This window comes from Mustela putorius, unplaced genomic scaffold (assembly GCF_011764305.1).
Source record: "Mustela putorius furo isolate JIRA1106 unplaced genomic scaffold, ASM1176430v1.1 tig00000127_pilon_pilon_pilon, whole genome shotgun sequence".
NCBI lineage: Eukaryota > Metazoa > Chordata > Mammalia > Carnivora > Mustelidae > Mustela > Mustela putorius.
This window is the reverse complement of record NW_025421288.1, coordinates 6438703-6461851: the sequence shown is the minus strand read 5'-3', so window position 1 is coordinate 6461851 and position 23149 is coordinate 6438703. Positions and strand designations below refer to the sequence as shown.

General features: G+C 36.9%; 1 protein-coding gene across 1 annotated transcript; it reads right to left on the bottom strand.

Annotated features, from left to right (window-relative positions):
* Nucleotides 1-1090: 1090 nt before the first annotated feature.
* Nucleotides 1091-22704, bottom strand: LOC101694579 (membrane-spanning 4-domains subfamily A member 5). Its single transcript, XM_004770406.2, has 5 exons — nucleotides 22418-22704; nucleotides 17024-17152; nucleotides 14465-14521; nucleotides 13358-13510; nucleotides 1091-1378 (listed from the first exon to the last, which is right to left on the bottom strand). The coding sequence occupies exons 1-5, from the start codon at nucleotides 22568-22570 to the stop codon at nucleotides 1283-1285; spliced, it is 588 nt and encodes a 195-aa protein (XP_004770463.2). The 5' UTR covers nucleotides 22571-22704; the 3' UTR covers nucleotides 1091-1282.
* Between the last annotated feature and the right edge of the window lie 445 nt (nucleotides 22705-23149).

Genomic DNA, 23149 nt, shown 5'->3' with positions numbered 1-23149 from the left:
CCGGTGATTTGAATGTGCAGTAAAGTTAAATTGGCCTTTGCTTTTCAATGGGTATAAAGTTTTTGTTATGCAAGATGAGTAAGTTCTAGAGATCTACTGTACAACAGAGTACTTAGTTACTACTACAGAATTGTACACTTTAAAATATGTTAAGAAGATAGATCTCATTTAAGTGTTCTCATGAAAAAACAAAAAAGCAAAATCCCACAAAAGAGCACAAGAAAATTTTGGAGCTGATGGATATGCTCAGTTATGGTGCTGGCCATCAGGGGAGTATATATACATTAAATGTGTGCGTTTGTTTGTAAAGAAACCATAATTAAAAACAACTAAAAATAAAAAGAATGTTAAGCAAGCTACAAAAAGAGATTTATAAAACCATGTATCAGTGCCACTCTTCACACTCATATTTTTTTATTTTGGAAAATAACTGTTATGTTAATAAAAGGTTACTTGTATTAATGTGTAATGAAACTTCAATAATTTTTTTGTGTGTAAAGGGGTTCTGAGACCAAGAGTCTAAGAGACATTGGTATGCTATTGTAGGGATTAAGACCCTGGACTCTAGAGCCAGACTTGCCTGTTGACATCATGGCTCTGCCATTGTAGGCTTTGTCACCTGGGGCACTTTGCTTACCTTCTCTAGGCTTCAGCTTCCTTGTCCATGAACTGTGTATAGTAATAAAATTTACCTCTTAGACTTTTTGTGAGGTTCGGTGAGTCACACACAAAAAACACTTAACACAGTACCTGGAACGTTATAGTGGCTTTAACCAATATATGCCCTCCTTGTTACTATTTTAGTTGTTATGAGTAACTCACATTGATGATTTTGCAGTAACAGTGCAAAATCTGTAGGCCAAGCCATTCTTCCAGCCAACTGATTTTTGCCCACAACCATGGTATAGGAGCCACTGGGTAGTGTCTTGAAGAAATCAGCAGGAGATGTCACTCCACACTGTGCTCTTTGGTTCATCACTCTGTATAGTGGCAACACTGCATTGCTGCCCTTCAGTTCAGAGCATGAATGACTAAGAGAGGAGGTGACACCAAGATGACGATGTGACTTGGGGAGAGGAAGAGATGGCATTGCAAAGAGGCAGGATTTATTTTATCAGCCAAAATGTTCCCAGATTCCCCCCTCTCTTAAGTCACTCCCCTTGGCTTCCCACAGTTGCCAGCCTTAAGATTTTATGTTCCTTCTGACTTTTTCTCACAAACATAGTTCACCTCTTGATGATATTATAGCACATCTTTATTCCCACGGTGATATTCAGCACCATTAGTCACAACAATAAAAAGGTCTCCTCATAACTGAGAAAGACAGAGAGATGAATAATTCAGTAATGCTGAAGGCCATCAACATAATCAAAATTCCCTGTAACAGAAGAAGAAGGAAAAAGAAGAATCATGATATTAGCACAATAATGGTTTTTCTGAAGCCAATGAGGTAAAAATTCCCGGTTAAGAAAAGCTTTCTCCTGCATGTCTCAGGTATATCTGACTCTTGTAAAGGATCACGAGAGCATACAGCTGTTGCAGCACAGGAGAGCACAGCACAGCTCAGGACAGCACATTATTTTCTTAGAGAAAGTCAGGCAACGCAATCCACTTTCTATATCATATGCCGGAAATGCCCCATTTCATGAATATATACAATACAAAGAAATAATTCCAAAAAGTGGTCTGTTCAAACCATAAGAGACTCTTAATCTCACAAAACAAACTGAGGGTTTCTGGGGAAGGGAGGTAGGGAGAGGGTGGTGGGGTTATGGACATTGGGGAGGGTATGTGCTATGGTGAGTGCTGTGAAGTGTGTAAACCTGGTGATTCACAGACCTGTACCCCTGGGGATAAAAATATATTATATGTTAATAAAAAAAATTAAAAGATTTTTACAAATTGGTCTGTTAAAGGAGAAAGAGATTAAGAAATAGGAAAAAAAAATAGAAGCAGAACTGAAAAGGAAAGGAAAAGAGGGGAAAAACCCTACAGGTACAGGCAAAAGAGGAACATGTAGAAAAAGACACAGAAAGAAGCATAGGCGAATAGTACCATCTTCTGTTCTTTTTATCATGGCTAGAGGCCGTTTTCAAATGCTTTCAGCTTGGCAACAGGGAGTGTGAATAGGATACACACCTTGTTAGGAGCCCAGAGGCTGGACACACAAGTGTTTTGCCAGTGAATGTTTGTGAAAGTTTGTGAAGGTCCATATGGTTAATATTCTGTCCTGCAACTGTATCTATGTTTTGAGTATACATTGAAATATTGTTTATTTTAGGGTCACATTGTTTTTAATGGCCGCATAATATCTCATGGTATAGTTGCCATAGTTCATTTATTCTTTAGTGACTGGAAATTATTTCCTTTTCCTCCTCTTCTGTTGTGTTTGTTCATTAATGCTCTGAATGGTGCTGCAATAAACGTTCTTGTTCATATGCTTTTATATGTAGGTGTTTAATCGCTATGGAGACAGCTACTTGGATATCTTTCATATAAGTAAACACCTCCTTGCTTTCCAAAATGGTAGTAACATTTCAGATTTCTGCCACCGACACACAGAACATCATTGTCACAATTTCCCTACGTGTGAAAATTTTTATAGCTTTAATTTTTACCAATCTAATGAATGTATCTTTGTCCACTATTAATTTAACTGGCATTTCCCTGACTACCAGTGAATTCGAGCCTCACTCTGAGTCTATTTGGCCACCACGTTTGCATTTTTGTAAATTCCTTCCTCATAATCTCGTCCATTTTTTAAATTGTGTTCTTGACTTTTTGTCAGTTATATTCCTTCTTTGTATGTAAAAGCATCGAAACTGCTATTATCTGCTTTACAAATATTTTCCACTTTTTAAAAAATATATATGTATTTTACCCTTTTTTGATTTCCAGATCAACATATATTATACATTCCCATCACCCCAGTAAGTTTGCTTGTGTCGCTTCCCAGTCAGTGCCCCTCCCCATTCAGAGGCAACCACTATTCTGATTTCTAACACCATTTAATAACTTTCCCTGTTCATTTTTGTATCTGAATTTGTTCATTCAGTTTAGTGGACTGAGGTTCATCCATGCTCTTGCATGTATCAGTAGTCTGTTTTCTTTCTTGTTGCTCAGTAATATTCCGTTGTTTGAATAATCAGTTCCTGTAGCCACTCTGTTGTTGATAGACATTTGAATTATTCCTAGTTTTTAACTGTTACAAATAGGTTTTCTGTGAACATTTTTGTATATATTGCTAAGACATAAAATGGGCCTTTAGCTGATAAAAACTATGAAATAGTTTTCCAAGGTGGTGGAGCTATTTTACATTCCTGTCAAAAAGGTGTAAGAAGGGGCGCCTGGGTGGCTCAGTTGGTTGGACGACTGCCTTCGGCTCAGGTCATGATCCCAGAGTCCCGGGATCGAGTCCCACATCGGGCTCCCAGCTCCATGGGGAGTCTGTTTCTCCCTCTGACCTTCTCCTCGCTTATGTTCTCACTGTCTCTCTCTCAAATAAATAAAATCTTAAAAAAAAAAAAAAAGGTGTAAGAATTTCATTTGTTTCACATTCCTGCCAACGTTGGGTTTTGACAGTCCTTTTCATTGAAGCCATTCAGGTGTTCATACAAACATTGTCATTTTGAATTTGCATTCCTCTGGTAACTAATAATGTTGAGCACATTTTTACATGCTTCCTGGCTGTTGGCATATCTTTTATTGTGAAGTGTTTCTTCAAGTCCTACTAATTTTTTTGGTCTTTTTATTATTGATACTCAGGAGTGCTTAATATATTCTGGTTATGAGTCTCCAGTCAGATATATGTATTGAGGAGATTATCTCCCATTCTGTGCCTTTCCTTTTCCTTTTTTTTAAAAAAATTGAAATGTAATTGGCATGTAACATTGTGTAAGTTTAAGGCATGCAGTCTGTTGATTCAAGCATTTTATGTGGCAGTATGATTATCATCGTGGCATTAGCTAACACCTCTCTCATGTCATGTGATTATCATTCCACTTTCTATGATAGGAAAAATTTAAGATCTCATTTCTTTGTAACATTGAATAGTACAGTATCGTTAGCAACAAGCACAATGCTGTGCATTAGAGCTCTGGAACATTTTCATCTTCCAATTGGAAGTTTGTATTCTTTGACAAACATCTGTCCCAATTCTCCACCCGAAAGTCCCTAGTAACCACTATTCCACTCTGTTTTTATGAATGTGGCTTTTTAAGATTCCACATATAAGTGATAATTGTACAGTATTTGTTTTCCTCCATCTAGCCAGGTGGAGATCTCATTTAGCATAATATCTTCAAAGTTCATTCACATTGCTGCAAATGGTAGGACCTCCTTCTTTCTTGAATAGCATTCTGAATAACATTCCATTGTAAATGTACCACATATACACCCATTGATGCTTAGCTTGTTCCCATGTTTTCATTGTTATAAATAATGCTCCAATGAATATGAAGATGTTCCTATCTCTTTGAGTTAGTGTTTTCTCTTCTTTCTGATAAATACTCAGAAGCAGAATTGCTGGATTTTATAGTAGTTTTATTTTTAATTTTTTGAGGAGAGGGTCCTCAACATATGGAAGCATATTGTTTTCCATAGTGGCTGTGCCAATTCTCATTCTCAACACTAGTGCACAAGGGTTCCCTTTCCTTCACAACCTTTCCAACACTAGTTATTTCTTGTCTTTTTGATAATGGCCTTCGAACAGATGTGATATTTCATTGTGGTTGTGATTTGCATTTTCCTGATGACTCATGATACTGAGCATCTTTTCGTGTACCTGTTAACCATCTGTTACGCCTTCTTCAGAAAAAATGTATATTCAGATCCTCTGCTTATTTTTTATTCGTTTTTTTTTTTGCTCTTGAGTTGTACAAACTCTTTATGTATTTTGTTTAGTAGATATATGATTTGTAAATATTTTTTTCCTATTCTGTAGGCTGCATTTTCATTTTATTGGTGATTTCCTTTGTTGTACAGAGCTTTTTAGTTTGATGTAGCCCCACTTGTTTATTTTGCTTTTATTGCTTTTACTTTGGGTGTCAAATCCAAAAAAATAATTGCCAGGATGGATATCAAATAGTTTACTACCTGTGTTTTCTTCCAGGAGTTTTATGGTTTTAGGTCTTACATTCAAGTCTTTAATATATTTTTAATTCACTTTTGTATCCGGTGTAAGATAGTGGTCTAGTTCCCTTTCTTTGTGTGTGGCTGTTTAATTTTCCTAATACCATTTATTGAAGAGACTAAATTGTATATTGATTTTTATATCCTGCAATCTAGTTCTAATAGCTTTTTTTTTGGTAGAGTCTTTAGGGTTTTCTAGGTATAATATGTCCTCTGCAAACAGATATTTTTACTTTTTTCCATTCTGATTTGGATGCTTTTTCTTTGTTTTCTTCCCTTCCCCTTCCTTTTTTCTTTCTTTCTTCCCTCAATTGCTCTGTACTCCGTGCTCTTGTACTATGTTGAACAGAAATTAGGAGACTAGGCATCTTTGTTTTGTTCCTGATTTTAGAGGGAAATCTTTTGGCTTTACACTGTTTAGTATCGTGTTAGCTGTGGAGTTGTCATATATGTCCTTTATAATGAGGTATGCTTTTTCTCTCAGTGTGTTGAGAATTTAAATTTTTTCAGGTTGAATTTTGTTAGATTCTTTTTCTGCATCTATTGAGATGGTCATATGATTTTCATCCTTCATTGTGTTGATGTGGCATATCACATTTATTGATTTTTGTATGTTGAACCATCCTTGCATTCCTCGAATAAATACCACTTGATAAGTGTATGAGACTTTTGGGGTACCTGGGTGGCTCAGTTGTTAAGCATCTGCCTTTGGCTCAGGTCATGATCTCAGGGTCCTGTGATCAAGCCCTGCATCGGGCTCCCTGCTCAGCAGGGACCCTGCTTCTCCCTCTCCCAGTCCCCCTGATTATGTTCCCTCTCTCACTGTCTCTCTCTTTCTATCAAATAAATAAATACATTCTTTAAAGAAATAGTGTATGAGACTTTTAATATATTATTGAATTCAGTTTGCTAACAAATGTGTACAGGATTTTTGTGTATATGTTCATCAGGGATATCGTCCTACAATTTTCTTTTCTTGTAGTGTAGTTGTCTGGTTTTGGTGTGGGTAGTCCTGGGCTTATACAATGAATTTGGATCCTTCTTTTCTATTTTTTTTTTTTTTTTGAAGAGTTTAAGGATTGGAATTAATTCTTCTTTAAATTTCTCGTAGAATTCACCAGTGAAGCCATCTGGTTCTGGACTTTTCTCTTTTAGGAGGTGTTTTTTTTTTCCCCCTAAAGATTTTATTTATTTATTTGACAGAGAGCTCACAAGTAGGCAGAGAGGCAGGCAGAGAGAGAGAGGGAAGCAGGCTCCCTGCTGAGCAGAGAGCTCTATGCGGGGCTCCATCCCAGGACCCTGGGATCAGGACCTGAGCCGAAGGCAGAGGCTTAACCCACTGAGCCACCCAGGTGTCCCTAGCAGGTTTTGATTACTGATTCGGTATTCTATGTTCAGGACTAGTAATTACTGTGTTGAGGACTAATTTTCCAATACCAATTGGTTTCAGTTTTTGTTAGTCTGCTATCTTTACTTCAACTTTACTTTTAAAAAACATTTTCACTGGACATAGAATTCTGGATTGACAGTATTTTATTTCGTCAGTTTAAAATGTCATTCCACTGTTTTCTGGCCCCTGTCAGTTCACCTGTGTCCCTTTGATTGTGTTTACCCCCACCCCAGCTTCTTTTTACGTTTTGCTCTTTATATACTTTCCCCCCCAGAAATCTGAATATCGTGTGCTGTATGTAGTTTTCCTTGTATTTTCCTGTTTGTGGTTCATGTCCTGTCTTTGATTCCTTTACAAAATCATTAGCCATTCTCTCTGTGAGCATTGGCCTGTGCTACATTTTCATTTTCTCTTTTGTAGTTCTTCAGTTGCATATAGGGCACATTTTTTCCATTCTTCTCCATATGTCCCTTATGTTTGTTCTTTCTAATGTTTTATATCATTTTTTTTCTCTTTAGGGATTAGTCTTTGTATTTTATGCTGATTCTCTCCCTGTGTGTTTCTGAAGTGTCTAATACATGGTTTGCCCTATCCGCTGAGGGCTTAGTTTCAGTTCTATAAATTCCAATGACTTCTTTCTAATGGGTGTCAGTCTCCCATAATATTCTTCGACTTGTTCTCTTCTCTGTTAGAAATAACAGCCATGTTTATTGTCAAGTTTATATCTGATGACCCTATCATCTGGGTCACCTCTGAGTGGTTTCTATCACTGATTTATTTTTTTAAATATTTATTTATTTATCTTAAAATGAGAGAGAGAGTGCGGGAAGGGGCAGAGAGAGAGAGAGAATTCTGAAGCAGACTCCCCGCTGACCACAAAGCCTGAAGTGGGCCTCAATCCCAGGATCCTGAGATCATGACCTGAGCCGAAACCAAGAGTCAAACACTTAACCTACTGAGCCATCCACATGCCCTGATTATTTTGTTTTTGTTTTTCAGTTGTTCAGTCCTATTTTCTGGTATGACTAGTTTGTTATGTTTTGTTTTATACTTAATTATAAATGTAATATGCAAAAAAATGGTAGAAATCCTAAATTATGTTATCTTCCTCTGGGGATGAATTAATTTTCTTCCATTAGACAGATTAGGAGAAGGTTACCATGATCAAAATAACTCATGGATGAATTTCAGTTTCGTGAGGCTGGTCTGTTTCCTTTGTCCTTAGTTCTAGGGTGTAGTCTTTCTTCAGAAGTGAAATTTGTGGATGTTTACCAGACTCCTCTCCTCCTCTTGGTAGACTCTGGACAATGTGTGTGTATCTGCAATTCTCTTCTTGGCTGCCAAAAATCTCTTCTTGGTCTCTTAGCCTCTTAGCTTCCTATATACTTAGCGTCTGATCTTTTTATCCTGCACATCTTAGGTGTCAGCAAATAACTCGTGGAGGAGAATTTTGGGTTTAGTTCAACATGTACAATTCTTACAGGATCCTTGCACTTTAAATCCTGGCTGCCCTGGTTTCTTTTGTTTGTATTCAAACAGTTGGAAATTTTTTGTTATTTTAATAAGCTTTAAATAAAAGTGATTTTTACTAGAGAGCTGCTCTAAGTTACTCTGTCATAACCAGAAAAAAAGGATTTGTATATTTTACTATTCCTATAAATGCTCTTTGCTAGTATTTTCAGTAAACCAATCATTGGCTATTTTGAATCTTTCTAATGTGTACATGATTTATTTATTTATTTATTTATTTCTGCTCTCATTGTTATATATTCCTTTGTTCTTCTTTCTTTGGGCTAATTTTCTCTCCTTTAATCCCTGAGATTAATATTTGGGCCATTATTTTTCAAAGTATCATATTTTATAGTTTCTGCATTTTTGAACAATGAATTGCCTTAAAACTATTGCTTTACCTTCTGCCCTCAAGTTTTTGAGGGACTTTGTATTGTGATTTCTTCCCTAATTCAATAATTACTTTGAAGCCTACTTCTTAATATTCAACCACACAGGCTGAAATTATTTTTATCATTGTTTATTGTTTTATTGCATAGGATATGCACTAGGACTTCAGCCTTTGGTATTCTGGAATTGTCTTGTTTACCAATATATAGTCATCTTCTGTTGGCATGTGTTACAAAATGTGTATTCTTCATTGTTGGGTATAATAGACTAAATATCTCTCTTAGTTCTAGTTTTTTTACTTTTGATGATACCATTAATTATTAAAACATATTAGGGCGCCTGGGTGGCTCAGTGGGTTAAGCCACTGCCTTCGGCTCAGGTCATGATCTCAGGGTCCTGGGATCGAGCCCCACATCGGGCTCTTTGCTCTGCGGGGAGCCTGCTTCCTGCTCTCTCTCTGCCTGCCTCTCTGCCTGCTTGTGATCTCTCCCTGTCAAATAAATAAATAAAATCTTTAAAAAAAAAAACATATTGAAGTCTAAAATCCTTCAAACCTTCACTCTCTTCTCAGGGAAACTCAGGTCCTTAGCAAAGACAAATAACAAAAGTAAGTACCATTTGCTCCCTTCTCTACTTATAGGTATTTTAAGTACTTTATTTTTAATCTCAATATATATTATCGGTACTGCATTACACAAGCAGTATTCACTTGTATTTGTCCACATGTTTATCTCATTCTTTGTTCTTCATTCCTTGCATCTCATTGTGCTATCAGTTTCTTTCTACCTGGAGTTCATTCTTTATTCCATTAATTCTAGTCTGCAGGAGGCAAGCTCAGTATTTGTATCTCTAAAATTTCTTAATTTCACTTCATTCTTTTTTTTTAAAAGATTTTTTTATTTATTTGACAGACAGAGATCACAAGTAGGCAGAGAGGCAGGCAGAGAGAGAGATAGACGGAAGCAGGCTCCCTGCTGAGCAGAGAGCTCGATGCGGGGCTCGATCCCAGGACCCTGAGATCATGACCTGAGCCGAAGGCAGCGGCTTAACCCACTGAGCGCCCCTCACTTCATTCTTGTAAGATTTTTTTTTCTTCTCTTTTTTCTGTTTCAAGTTTTTATTTAAATTCTAGTTAACACATAGTGTAATATTGGTTTTAGCAGTAGATTCATCACTTACACATCACACCCAGTGCTCATCACAAGTGTCCTCCTTAATTCCCATCCCCCATTTAGTCCATCCCCCACCCACTTCCCTCCAGCAACCCTCAGTTTTTTCTCTGTAGTTAGAAGACTGTTTCCTGGTTTGACTCTCTCTTTATTTTCCCTCCTTCATTCATCTGTTTTGTGTCTTAAGTTCCACATATGAATGAAATCATATGGTATTTGTCTTTCTCTGACTTATTTTGCTTAGCGTAGTACACTCTAACTTCACCCATGTCATTGCAAATGACAAGATTTCGTTCTTTTTTGTGGTTGAGTAATATTCCATTGTGTGTTTGTGTGTATGTGTATATATATATACACATCGCAATAATGGGTAGTGAATAATAGAGGCTATTGGTTGGTAGTTATTTTTTTTTTTCAGGACACTGAAGATATTGTTCAGTCTTCTGGCTTTTATTATTGCTTTTGAGAAGTTAGGTATCAGTCCAGTTGCTTCTACTTTTTCTATTGGTGATTTTCATAGTTTTTGTTTGTTTGTTTGTTTGTTTCAGTTTTAGTTAAGATTACTGAGAATTGATAGTGAAAAGAAACCATGATTTGAAAAATAACTGCACTTTGAGTCAGCAAATTGGTAAAGTGTACCAAAGCATGATATGCAAAACCAAATATCTAAGTTCAAGGTTTTAACATAAGATGTTTCAGAGCTTTATGTTCAAAATAAGGCCACAGAGAGATGTTTTTATGCTAATTCCATGTGAATTCATGTTTTCAAGAAATTAGATCATTGATTCTGCAACTCATCTAGTTCACAAATCTAACCAATTTCCTTCCAGACTACTGTTACTCTCCCCCAAAGTTACCTTATGACTCCTCCAACTGAAGAAATCTTATAAATGCCCTTTTCCATTTCCCCCTATTGTGTCTGAGACCCTATGTTCACCCTTGATTGCCAATTTAATTAATTCAGCTTTTAACTGCAATGGTGGCCCACCAAAGTTCCACCATTCCTGGTGGTCTTTGAAGGTGCTAAACAGTCACAGAGGCCCCAGAGAGGTCTAGTTAGACTCCTCATAATTATGGTTCTGGTCTGTTGACTCATTTAGTGCCTATTCCATTGAATGCCTGTGAGCAACCCTGTCCAGGGTTTGCAGATCTATGTTGATGAGGCAAGTCTAGCACTTTTAGATAGGGTCATTTTATTTGTCCTAGGAATCAGGTTTCCCAGGACTTTTTCATTATCCTTTCATATCTATTCTTGTTTATTTTCCCCTTGGTAGGGTAGGGGTGAAGGAAAAGATGGTCTGCCAAAGCTTTGCCACTAACCATCCTGTCTATCTGCCTTTTCTCTATATTTTTGTGTATCTATAAAAATAAATCCTGGGAAAGGAGTTATGTCTTGTTAGCCAGCCACCAGGACTAATAAGTGTCTCTTTGACCAATATCCTTTCTAGAACCATTATCTTGGATTACTTATTAAAATCTTTTTTTAAAAACTATTGTATTTTTTATTTTTATTTTTTAAATTTTTTATTTTTTCAGCGTAACAGTATTCATTATTTTTGCACCACACCCAGTGCTTCATGCAATCTGTGCCCTCTCCAATATCCACTGCCTGGATCCCCCAACCTCCCACCCCCCGCCCCTTCAAAGCCCTCAGATTGTTTTTCAGAGTCCATAGTCTCTCATGGTTCACCTCCCCTTCCAATTTCCCTCACTAATTAAAATCTTTTAAGAAACTTTTCCAGTCTTGTCTATATGTAGGAAATTGGCTGTGGGAGAGACTTCTCTTCACATATTCTACCTGTCGGAGGCTGCTGATTTCTTGTGTCAGCAGGCAGGGGTGGGTTTTCCAAGGCCTTCACTGTCCCTGTTACCTTCTTACTTCCTGGTAATCACTGACTAAATTCTCCAAAATTCTGTATTATATCTCAGCAAATGATTTGACTTTTGTTCTGATAACTCTGATTATATAATAAATTTGGCAGTTTTTTCCACTAGCAGATGTGGATTACTTTTCCTTGCCAGCCATCTACTTAATCATTTTTTGTGACCTCAGGTAGGTGATTGGTTATTTTGGAGATGTCATCAGGGAAAGAATGCACTTGAGCCTTGCTGGAGATCTTACTAAAATCAGCACCACCATCACCACCATTACCTCACTTATTACAGACATTAAGCTGCTGTCCTCTAGAAACTTTACAAAAGTAAATGGTCCAAAATATAGGACTATCTAATACATATGTGGCCCAAACTTCTCAGAATTAGGAACTAGAACACTTCCACTCAAGGTGACTGGAACAAAACTAACTCCCTCATAATGACCAATGCCATTGATGATGATGGGCTTATACTCTTAGCTATTTTATCTCCTCTATGCTAATTCAAGGTTCTGGATTATTGGTAGACAATTCTACTAACACATCACTACAAGGACAGCCTTCTTGAAAATCTGTATTATCATTTTCCTTCATTCACTTAAGCTGACAGTAAGAGACAAAAACTCCTGAAACTGATCCAAGAATAAATAGAAAAACTAAATAAACTAATAACAGGTAATTAAAAAAAAAAAGAAGACAACTTCCCAGAAAGAAAAGCCCAGACCTAGGAGACTTTACCAGTGAAGACTTCTAGATGTTTACGGAAAATTCAACATAATTTTTCTCAAACTTTACGAAAAAGTATAAAAGGAAGCAATAATTTCCAACTCCTGCTATAATGCCGATATTAACCAGACACAAAAAACCAAAGATATCACAAGAAAAGATGAGTATAGACCAATATCCCTTATAAAGATGCAAAAATCTTTAACAAAGTACCATAAAAATGAATGCAACAACATATTAAAAGAATTATACAGCATGACTGAGTGGGATTTATCCCAGGAATGTAAGGTTTATTTAAGATAAAAAGGTCAGTCAGTGCAAATGCATCATAACAATAGAATAAGGAACAAAAATGACATGATCATCTCAGTTGATACAGAAAAAGCATTTCACTAAATTCAACACACTTGGAAAATATGTTCAACAAGCTAGAAAGAGAAAAAACTTCATCAGCCTGATCAAATCCATCTAAAAGACCCTCAGCCACCATCATACTTTATGATGAAAGACAAGATGTTTTCCTTCTAAGTACAGGAAAAAGATGAGGAAGGGATATCTGCTCTTGCAACTGGGATATTTTACTTCTACGAATACTCCCTTTTCCTTAAGTGATTGATAACATTCCAACTTTCCTGACAAATCTTGATGGATCTTGATGACTAATTTTTCTCTCCATGTAGATTTACATCTTTTACATTCCCTTAAACTAATCATAGTGGTGTTATGGAAAGAACAGAAATAAATGCCTGTTTTCAGTATATACTATGTTTTATCAGAAGCCCAGTCTAAATATTCAAGCCAAAACTAAAACCATAAAAACATTCCACTTACGACTCTAACATATATCTGGGACTATGAATTGCTACCATACTGCGGTACCTGCATTTTTCTTCCTGTATCACTCTACCTTTTATATTATACTCATTGTTGTACATGTTTTATCTTCTCTACTCATCTGTGAACTCCTGAAGTTGGGAGTTGTAAGGTGTTTATTTTTCTATTTCACAATGCCTGATACAACCTATCAGATATTATGATTTCTATAAATGTTTGTAAGCAAAAAGAAAACACGTGTGTCAGCAACAGTGTTTGTATTTTACTGATTAGATGCTAATAAATCTTTATGATTATACCCATTACTCCTCGCCATAAAATTGCAGCATACTCACAATGAATAGAGTAGCAACAGCCTCACACTGAGTAGCTGTCCCAGCATAGCCACAAAAGAAGTGTTGATCTAGAATGAGACCAAATGTGATGAGAATGACTCCAGCTAATGCTCCCAGGGCACTGAGAAAATTCATTAGTCGGCTCAGTTTCACCTGAAAGAGATGAAGACCATAACACTGAGTCTACAGACAAGAAGCAATGGTGGGGGAGGTTGGAGAGAGGATTTTAGGCACAGCATTGCAATGCCACAAAGCAACTGTGTGATCATATATGAGACACTTCACCTCTTCTGGCTTCAGGCTGTCAGCCAGAGAATGAGGGAATCCATTGAACCTTCAATAACCCTTCCATCCCCCACAATCTATACCTAAGTTAACTCCCATTTAGTTGTGGGGAGAGATGCACTCTTAGGCATAGCCACATTGCACTGCACTTTGATGCTCTGGTAAAAGTCATGACCTATTTACATTTTTGTTTTATGACTCTGTTTAACTAAACATTGTATTTCTTTGCAATTTTATTTCTTCCTTAAATTTCAAAACTGCAGGAGAACTCCTGTGTTGGAAATAATTTATTGGCTTATTAATATCTCACATTTTTGATTCCTTGAGAGAAGTAAAAATATTCTACTTATAATTTACCTGTAAGTGTACCTTCTGCATTCATTAACACTGTATTATTTATTTTGAACTTCTGCTTAAAAGGTTTATTTCATTAAATAAATTATTTTTAATGAGGTTGTCTTCACAGTGTACCCATCATGCAAGTCAAACTAGTGCTTTTCAAAGCGATTGACAACACAGAAAGAATGAATGAATGAGTTACTGGAATACTGAGACCCATTTTACCATTTGGCTTAGGAACTTGGCTTTTATTCTGTGCCTCAGTGTTTTTACATATAAAATAAGAAACTGGATGACCTGGAAAGCTCTTCTGGAACTGGTGTTTTATGATCCTATGGACAAAAGACCAATGCTGTTGATTGGTATCAGTACTTGATAGTTTGTGGAATTATAGTGAGTTAATGATATTCCAAATTCATTTCAATGCTAGAATTAATTACTTCAAAGTTAAAAATTTTTAGTGAAGGGGAAAATGTAACTCACCAGAGTTTTTGTGGTTTTTCTTTCCAATGCGACTAGGAAGGCTCCAGAATTAATGAACTATTAAAAAGAATAAACATTTTAGTAATGGGTTTAAGTGCTGTTGAAGTGTTATCAGAGAATAAACTTCTATGTGTTTCATTAACATACCTTCCTTCCTAGTTCACATGATCCTCAGAGCAGTGAGCGGGGTGACATGCCTGGTAAAATTGTCCGCAAATGAGTAGTGGACAAAACATTGAACTAGAAATTAGCTTTAGCCTTAAAGGTCTGTTTGAACATGAGATTTTTCTTTTCTTTTTTTTTTTTTTAGCTTTATTGGGCTTGTTTTCTCATCTACCTTCCTTTTATAGCTGTTATGGACTGAGCTTTGATATCATTCCACACCGGTGTCAAATCAATTCATAACCAATAAAATCAGATTCTATCATTCTTATAAGAAACATCCTTCATACCCATTTGCAATCCAGTGTGTCCTGCCAGCTAATATTCTGGGCATTCTAGAAAAAAAAAATCCCAAGAATTTTCATGGAGATGAGTCTCATGTGGTAGCATCATTATCAGGTAGAATTTCCAAACTGGACTACAGCACATGCATTTTTATGTTTCCAGTCCCACTGCCTGGTATTTCTTCAGCCTCACTCTTATAGTCCTCAGGATAGAAAGTGTTCTCCCATACCTTGAGACTTTTGTTCATGGTTCTCCGTTGGCATGCAGCAAGATATCCCTATCCCTTGTGCCCAGCCATTTCCTGCTCTCTACCATTCCCTACCACCCTTGCTCTGTGTGTGCCCTCCTCCTGATTAACTACCCATCCTTTAAAACTCAGCCAAGCTGGAGTGTCTCTGGGCATCTCCCCTCCTTTTTGTAGGTGCCTTTCCTACATTGGCAATTCCTGTGTCTGTCACTGCTCTGATCACACCCTGTGGTGATGATCTGACTCTCTACTTGAGAGACCTTGAGACCAAGAACTGCCTTTTCCCCGAATTCCCACACATAGTCCATTCTGTGGCGCTAAACCAGGTGCTTAAATAATGTTTATTGAATGAAATTAAATAAATGCCTCTGTGTAGCTCAAAGGTACATCTGAGAAGCCCTCCTTGTTTCTTTACTTCTCCAAAGAGAAAACGGATCTTTCATCTCTCCTTACACGAGCACTTTCTACACCTGTGTGAGGTCATTTATCACATTACCTTTAAATCGCCTGTTTACCTGTTTTCTTGCTGAACCTAGAGCCCTCTGAAGGAAGGGCTCATATATTATTATTTTTGTTTATTTTTTCACGAGTTTTACTGAGATGTAATTGACATACAGTACTGTATAAGCTTAGGGCAGATGCATAATAATTTGATCTACATATATTGTGAAATGATTATAACATGTTTACTTCACATCAATTATTTCATATAGCTACAACCCTCTACTCCTAAAAGAAAGAGAAAGAAAGAAAAAGAGTATTTTTCTTTGTGATGAGACTCTTTTAAAATTGACTCTCTTAAAAAATGTTCAAATATATCATACAGCAGCATTATCTGAAGTCATCCTATTGTACATTGTATCCCTAGTACTTATTTATCTTATTACTAGAAGCTTGTTCCTTTTGATCACCACCCTCCATTCCCTCTCTCCTCACTCTCCGCCCATGGTAACCTTAAATCTGAGCTTTTTTTCTTTGAATTTTTTAGAATTCTAAATATCAGTGAGATCATGCAGTATTTGTCTTTCCCTGTCTGACTTATTTCACTTGCATAATGCCCTTAAGGTCTAAGCATGTTGTTGCAAGTGGCAGGATTTCTTTGTTTTATTTTTTTTTATGACTGTGTATTACATACACACACACACACACACACACACGCATTCACATATATATATATATATATATATATAGAAAGTGTTTAATAATAAATTCTATATGTAGAATTTAACTCTTTATATATATACACATATCATGTATGTATCATATATGTATGTATACATATATGTATACACATATGTATATGTGTACGTACACATATGTGCACATGTACATATGTGTGCACACACTTCTTTATCATCCATTCATCTTTTGATGGACACTTAGTTTGTTTACATGCCTTGACTTTTGTGACTAATACTGCTATGGGCATGGTCGTCCAGATACAGGGTTTTCATTGTCTTTGGATTTATTCCGAAAGGGGAATTGCTGGATCATATGGTCATTTTAATTTTTTGAGGAAACTTCATACTGTCTTTCATAGTGAGGGTCCATGTATTATTAACCTTTGGATCCTCATTGCCTTCCTCTATGTATCTGACTTATAATAGATAGCAACTCATTTTTGAATGAATGAATGGACAAATGATATCAAGACCATGGGCATATCCCCAAAGGCACCTCAGAACCCAATGATGGAACATCAGTAACTCTGATGAACTAATGGGGAAGTGATTTCAACAAAGTTGATTTTTATTTTATCTTTTCAAAACCTATCCTAAAACTGAATGCAGCTCATTTGGTATTTAAGAATTCCCTAGTATCCCTGTTGTCATGGCTTCAAATTGAACTCAGTTGACTATACTCACCAAAACAGAGCTCCAGAATGGATATCCTGAAACAAATATAAAAGGGAACCTTGGGTACGGATTTTCAAGGGTGAAAAGGAAAACAACTCCAAAAGAAAAGTTCATCACTCCAAACAGGATCTGCATAGCCTATAAATAGAGGGATAAGTCATGGTAAGGAAAAAGCAAAGTGGTAGGTTTCCTTTTCAAAAATATACAGAATCTTCTTTGGGTTAAAAGGATTTGGTGATTACCTTCTTTTATAAATAGGGGAAGGATAGTAGAAGCCCCTTTATGATGCTCCCAAGTGTTTTCTTGATTCCTTTATCTGATATTTGGTAACAGGTAAAATGATCTAAATTAGTGCTCTGGAAAATGTAGCCCATGGATTGGCAACATTAGGATCACCTGAGAATTAGAGATACAGACTTTCAGCCTCTAAAACCTATATCCTCTGCTTACTGAATAGAATCCCCAGGTTAGACCATGTCAAACTCTCCAAGCAGCAGGGAAATGCAAAGCAAAATCACAAAACAATAGAACCTCACTTCTGTTAAAATGACTATCATCAGAAAGACAAGATAGCAAATGCTGGTGAGAATGTGGTGCATTGTTGGTGGAGATGTTTCATTATGGAAAAGAGTATGGAGATTCCTCAAAAAATTAAAAATAAAACAAATAATGAAAAAAAAAGTAGAACAGTGGTTTGACGATTGCTAGGGAAGACTGGTGAGAATGACATAGAGAAAGGAAGATACGCCATGTGTGAGTGTTTGTTCTCTGCCTCCTACTCTCCACCTGCCTTCTCTGAGTCCTCTCATTTACTCCCATAGCAACGATGACTTTTAAGTAGGTGAGTTTTGAAGAATATCCTTTTCTTCAAGTCCATTTGAGTAAGTTCAACTCAAGAGTCATTATCCATTAATCTAAACTATTAAAATTGTTTTCTAACTGGCTTTTCTGCACCAGCTTCCTTTCTCTCTATTCCAGTGTTATGTCAGTGCTGAAGTAAGATCACAAAACAGAACCAATCTGGTTACTCCTCTCAGTTTGTTTGAAATAATGCTCCCGAATCTGGTGCTTATCAAATTCAGAGAAACGTTTACAAAATACAGATTTCAACAACTCCCGCCCCGCCAACTCCCTCAAAGCTCCTATTCAGTAGCTCCGGAACAAGGCCTGGAGACTTGGTATACACATTTTATGAAGCTCCTTAGGTGTATTGTTGATTTCACAGATTGGAAGGTACTTGTCAATATTATAAAGTCTAAGTAAGGATGGATATAAGATTCTTGGCAGTTAGGGCTCCAGATTACCTTCCTGGTTGTTTCCTTTTCTACCCCAAATATTATTTTTCACATTTAAAACAAATGTTGGTAAAATATCCATAACAAAATTTACCGTACATATGTACCATTTTACTTAAATTAATAGGTTTTATTTTAATTTATTTTTTTAAAGACTTTATTTATTTATTTGACAGAGAGAGAGCACAAGCAGGGGGGCTGGAGGGGGAGAAGCAGGCTCACTGATCTTTTTGTCTTTATATTTTGGCCTTTCCAGAATGCCACATGGTTGAAATATAGTTGAAATCATAAAGTTTGTTGTCTTTACAGGCTGACTTCTTTCATTAGAAATGTGTATTTTATTAAAGCTTGAAATCAGGTAACGTGATGCCGCCAGTTTTACTTTTGTTTTTCAACATTTCCTTAGTGATTCAGGGTCTCTTCTGATTCCATACAAATTTTAGGATTATTTGCTCCAGCTCTTTGAAAAATACTGGTGGAATTTTGATTGGAATGGCATTAAAAGTATAGATTGCTCTAGGCAGTATAGTTTATATATAAACTATATATATATATACTATTTATATATATATAAACTATAGTTTATAGTTTATTCTTCTGATATATATAAACTATATATATATACTATTTATATATATATATAAACTATAGTTTATAGTTTATTCTTCCGATCCAAGAGCATGGAATGGTCTTCCATCTTTCTGTGTCTTCAATTTCTTTCATGAGTGTTCTGTAGTTCTTCGAGTACAGATCCTTTACCTCTTTGGTTAGGTTTATTCCCAGGTATCTTATGGTTCTTGGTGCTATAGTAAATGGAATCAATTCTCTAATTTCCCTTTCTGTATTTTCCTTGTTAGTATATAAGAAAGCCACTGATTTCTGTACATTGACTTTTTACCCTGCCATGTTACTGAATTGCTGTTTTCAAGCTTTACTACAAAGCTATGCTCACCAAGACAGCATGGTACTGGCATAAAAACAGACACACAGACCAGTGGGACAGATTGGAGAGTCCAAATATGGACCCTCAACTCTATGGGCAAATAATCTTCGAAAAAGCAGGAAAAAATACACAGTGGAAAAAAGACAGTCTCTTCAATAAATGGTGCTGGGAAAATTGGACAGCTATATGTAGAAGAATGAAACTCGACCATTCTCTTACACCTTACACAAAGATAAACTCAAAATGGATAAAAGACCTCAGCATGAGACAGGAATCCATCAGAATCCTAGAGGAGAACATAGGCAGTAACGTCTTCGATATCAGCCACAGCAACTTCTTTCAAGATATGTCTCCAAAGGCAAAGGAAACAAAAGCGAATATGAACTTTTGGGACTTCATCAAGATCAAAAGCTTCTGCACAGCCAAGGAAACAGTCAAGAAAATAAAGAAGCAACCCACGGAATGGGAGAAAATATTTGCAAATGACAGTACAGACAAAAGGTTGATATCCAGGATCTATAAAGAACTTCGCAAACTCAACACACACAAAACTGATAATCATATCAAAAAGTGGGCAGAAGATATGAACAGATACTTCCCCAATGAAGACATACAAATGGCTATTAGACACATGAAAAAATGTTCATCATCACTAGCCATCAGGGAGATTCAAATTAAAACCACATTGAGATACCACCTTACACCAGTTAGAATGGCCAAAATTAGCAAGACAGGAAACACCGTGTGTTGGAGAGGATGTGGAGAAAGGGGAATGCTCTTACACTGTTGGTGGGAATGCAAGTTGGTGCAGCCTCTTTGGAGAACAGTATGGAGATTCCTCAAGAAATTAAAAATCAAGCTTCCCTATGACCCTGCCATTGCACTGCTGGGTATTTACCCCAAAGATACAGATGGAGTGAAAAGAAGGGCCATCTGTACCCCAATGTTTATAGCAGCAATGGCCACGGTCACCGAACTGTGGAAAGAACCAAGATGCCCTTCAATGGATGAATGGATAAGGAAGATATGGTCCATATACACTATAGAGTATTATGCCTCCATCAGAAAGGACGAATATCCAACTTTTGTAGCAACATGGATGGGACTGGAAGAGATTATGCTGAGTGAAATAAGTCAAGCAGAGAGAGCCAATTATCATACGGTTTCATTTATTTGTGGAGCATAACAAATAACATGGAGGACATGAGGAGATGGAGAGGAGAAGGGAGTTGGAGGAAATTAGAAGGGGAGGTGAACCATGAGAGACTATGGACACTGAAAAACAACTTGAGGGTTTTGAAGGGGCAGGGTGGGGGGGGTGGGAGGTTGGGGGAACCAGGTAGTGGGTATTGGGGAGGGCACATATTGCATGGAGTACTGGGTGTGGTGCAAAAAACAATGAATACTGTTATGCTGAAAAGAAATTAAAGAAAAAAAAAGAAATGTGTATTTTAGGTTCCTCCATGTCTCTTCATGGCTTGTTGGCTTATTTATTACGGGCATTGAATAACATTCCCTTGTACAGATGTACTGCAGTGTATTTATCCATCCTGATTTTTCTTGTTTCTTTGTTTATCTTTTAATCCTCTTAAAGCTTTCAAGTCTAATTTGCTCACTCCCAGCTCTCTCTTGTCGTTCCCAAACTATGCTACCATGAGCTCTTTGCTCAGGATGCTTTCTCTGTCTAGAATACTCTGCTTTCCTCCTTCTTTTTCATTTCTACTTATTAAAATTACATCACTTCTTTAGTGTTCAGATTAAATGCCAAACTTGCCGCAAAGTTGCCCCATTGCTTTTAGATAGGAGTGACTGTTCCCTTTCTGGGTTCCCCTGTCCCTCACCCCCAACCATTTATGGCTCTTATTAGATGCTACTGTGAAATGTGGTATTTAATATTGTTATTTTATTCTTTCTAAAGTATGCATTTACTCTCCTCAATGAGAGAAACTAGGTTGTATTTATTTCTATAACCCCTGTAGTGTCTAACATAAATTTTTGGACATGGTTCAATCTATTTTTGTTAAAAGTAATTTGAACTCTTTAGCAGGAGTTTCAGTACAATTATATTTGAATAGATGCTAAAGCACTTTAGGCTGATGGCCCTTTTCTGCATGTCAATGGGCCATCTTTCTCTACTCCCCACCCCCACCCCGGGGGGTGGGGGGGATCAGTTTCTTTCTATTTTCCACTCTTGAAGGCTTGGGATTGAAACGACAAATATTTTGTAAGATATAGACACTATCACAGTCTTAAACATCTGAATGGCATTTTCTGAAAGGAGGATTGGTAAATAAAAAATAATTAACAGTCATGAAATGGAGAAGTGTGTGGAGAGATGAGCATTTACAGTATTAGGGGATTTTCCGCAAAAGCCCCACCTATAAAAATATATCATATTGTGAAACTGAATTCTGAGTCTTGATTGGGAAAATGTAAAACTGTAGAGCCATTAACCCAGGATATAATATCTGATCTGTTGACTTCTACTTGATTTTCTCTTTCTTTTCTCTGAACTTAACTAGGAAAAAACTCCTAGGTCATCAGTTTGGAGATTTTTAGTTTAATTGCAGCTTATTCATTTTTCATATTCATCTCCGTAGAACCTTGTACATAACTGGATTAGAAATGTGAGATGTACTTCCTGAATTGGATGGAAATAAAAGTTGGAATTAGCTCTTACCTTGAAACATTGTGCCACCAGACATTTCTTTCCCTCTTCTTCTTCCCCATCCCCAGTTCAACTTCTTTTGCAAAGTTATATCTATAACACCCTGTTGGGGGTGGCTGATTAAGCCCATGGTTCATAGACTGAGTGGCTTATAAAAAACAGGAATCTATTTCTCATGATTCTGGAGACTGAAAGTTTGAGATCAGGGTGCCAGCAAGGTTGGGTTCTGGTGTAGACCTCTTCTGGGTTGTAGACTGCCAACTTCTCTTTTGTAACTTCACATAGTGGAAGGAGAGCTAGCTACCTCTATGACCTCTTCTTATAAGGGCACTAATCCCATTCATGAGGACTTTATCATCATGAACAAGTATCCCCCAAAAGCCCCACCTCCAAACACCATTACTTAGGAATTATGGTTTCAACTATGAATTGTAAGGAACACAAATAGTCCATAGCACACCCTCAGTAGAGTATACATTGGGGAAAATATGACTTACCCCTAAGATTTTCATTTTTGTAGCAAGTGATTTTGGAAAAGGGCCGCTCGTATTGTAGGCTGTGGCTATAAGTTCTGTTGATCGCAAGTCAGGAACATTAATCTCTGGAGGAAATACCAGAAACACAGGGTTGTGTGCAGAGTTTGAATCCATGATGGTGCAGTTGATATTTTGAAAGGAAAAAATGTTCTTGATGGTACTTAAGTCTAGACCATGTTCTTCTTCTGTACCAAGGCTGCCTGGAGCACTGGCATTGTTGTGCTTTGTCTTGGAATTGTAGAACCATAGAGTCACAGAGTCATGGAATCTCAGGATTGGTTGAGATCTCAAGGTTATTGAGTAAAATACCCAGGACTGGAGGTCAGAGGACCTGCCCAGTAGTCCTAGTTCAGTCAGGAACTCACTGTGACCTTGGACAAGTCACATCCTCTTTCTTGGTTTCAGATTCCATATACGCACATTGATCAGACTGGGCTAGATGATCTGTGAAGACATTTTAGTTTCCAAATAAGTATTGTGAATACTTATTCTAGTTCTCTGTCTTTAGGAGGTAAGGGACAAATCCTCTCAGGCCCTCAGAATTAAGAATTTACTTCTTGAGGTAGACATAGTGTCTCTTTAGCCTATAACTTTTGTTTTTGCCACATGATTTTATTAGCTTTGGCTGTGAACAAAACACCCCAAAATTTATTGGCTTCAAACCACCAGCCTTTGATTTTGCTCAGAATTCTG

Coding starts and splice junctions, on each gene's coding strand:
- LOC101694579 (XM_004770406.2), bottom strand. CDS start 22,570: ATGGATTCAAACTCTGCACACAACCCTGTGTTTCTGGTATTTCCTCCA. Junction 17,153..22,417: donor CAAAAATGAAAATCTTAGGG/GTAAGTCATATT, acceptor CTCTATTTATAG/GCTATGCAGATCCTGTTTGG. Junction 13,511..14,464: donor GAAAAACCACAAAAACTCTG/GTGAGTTACATT, acceptor CATCTCTTTCAG/GTGAAACTGAGCCGACTAAT.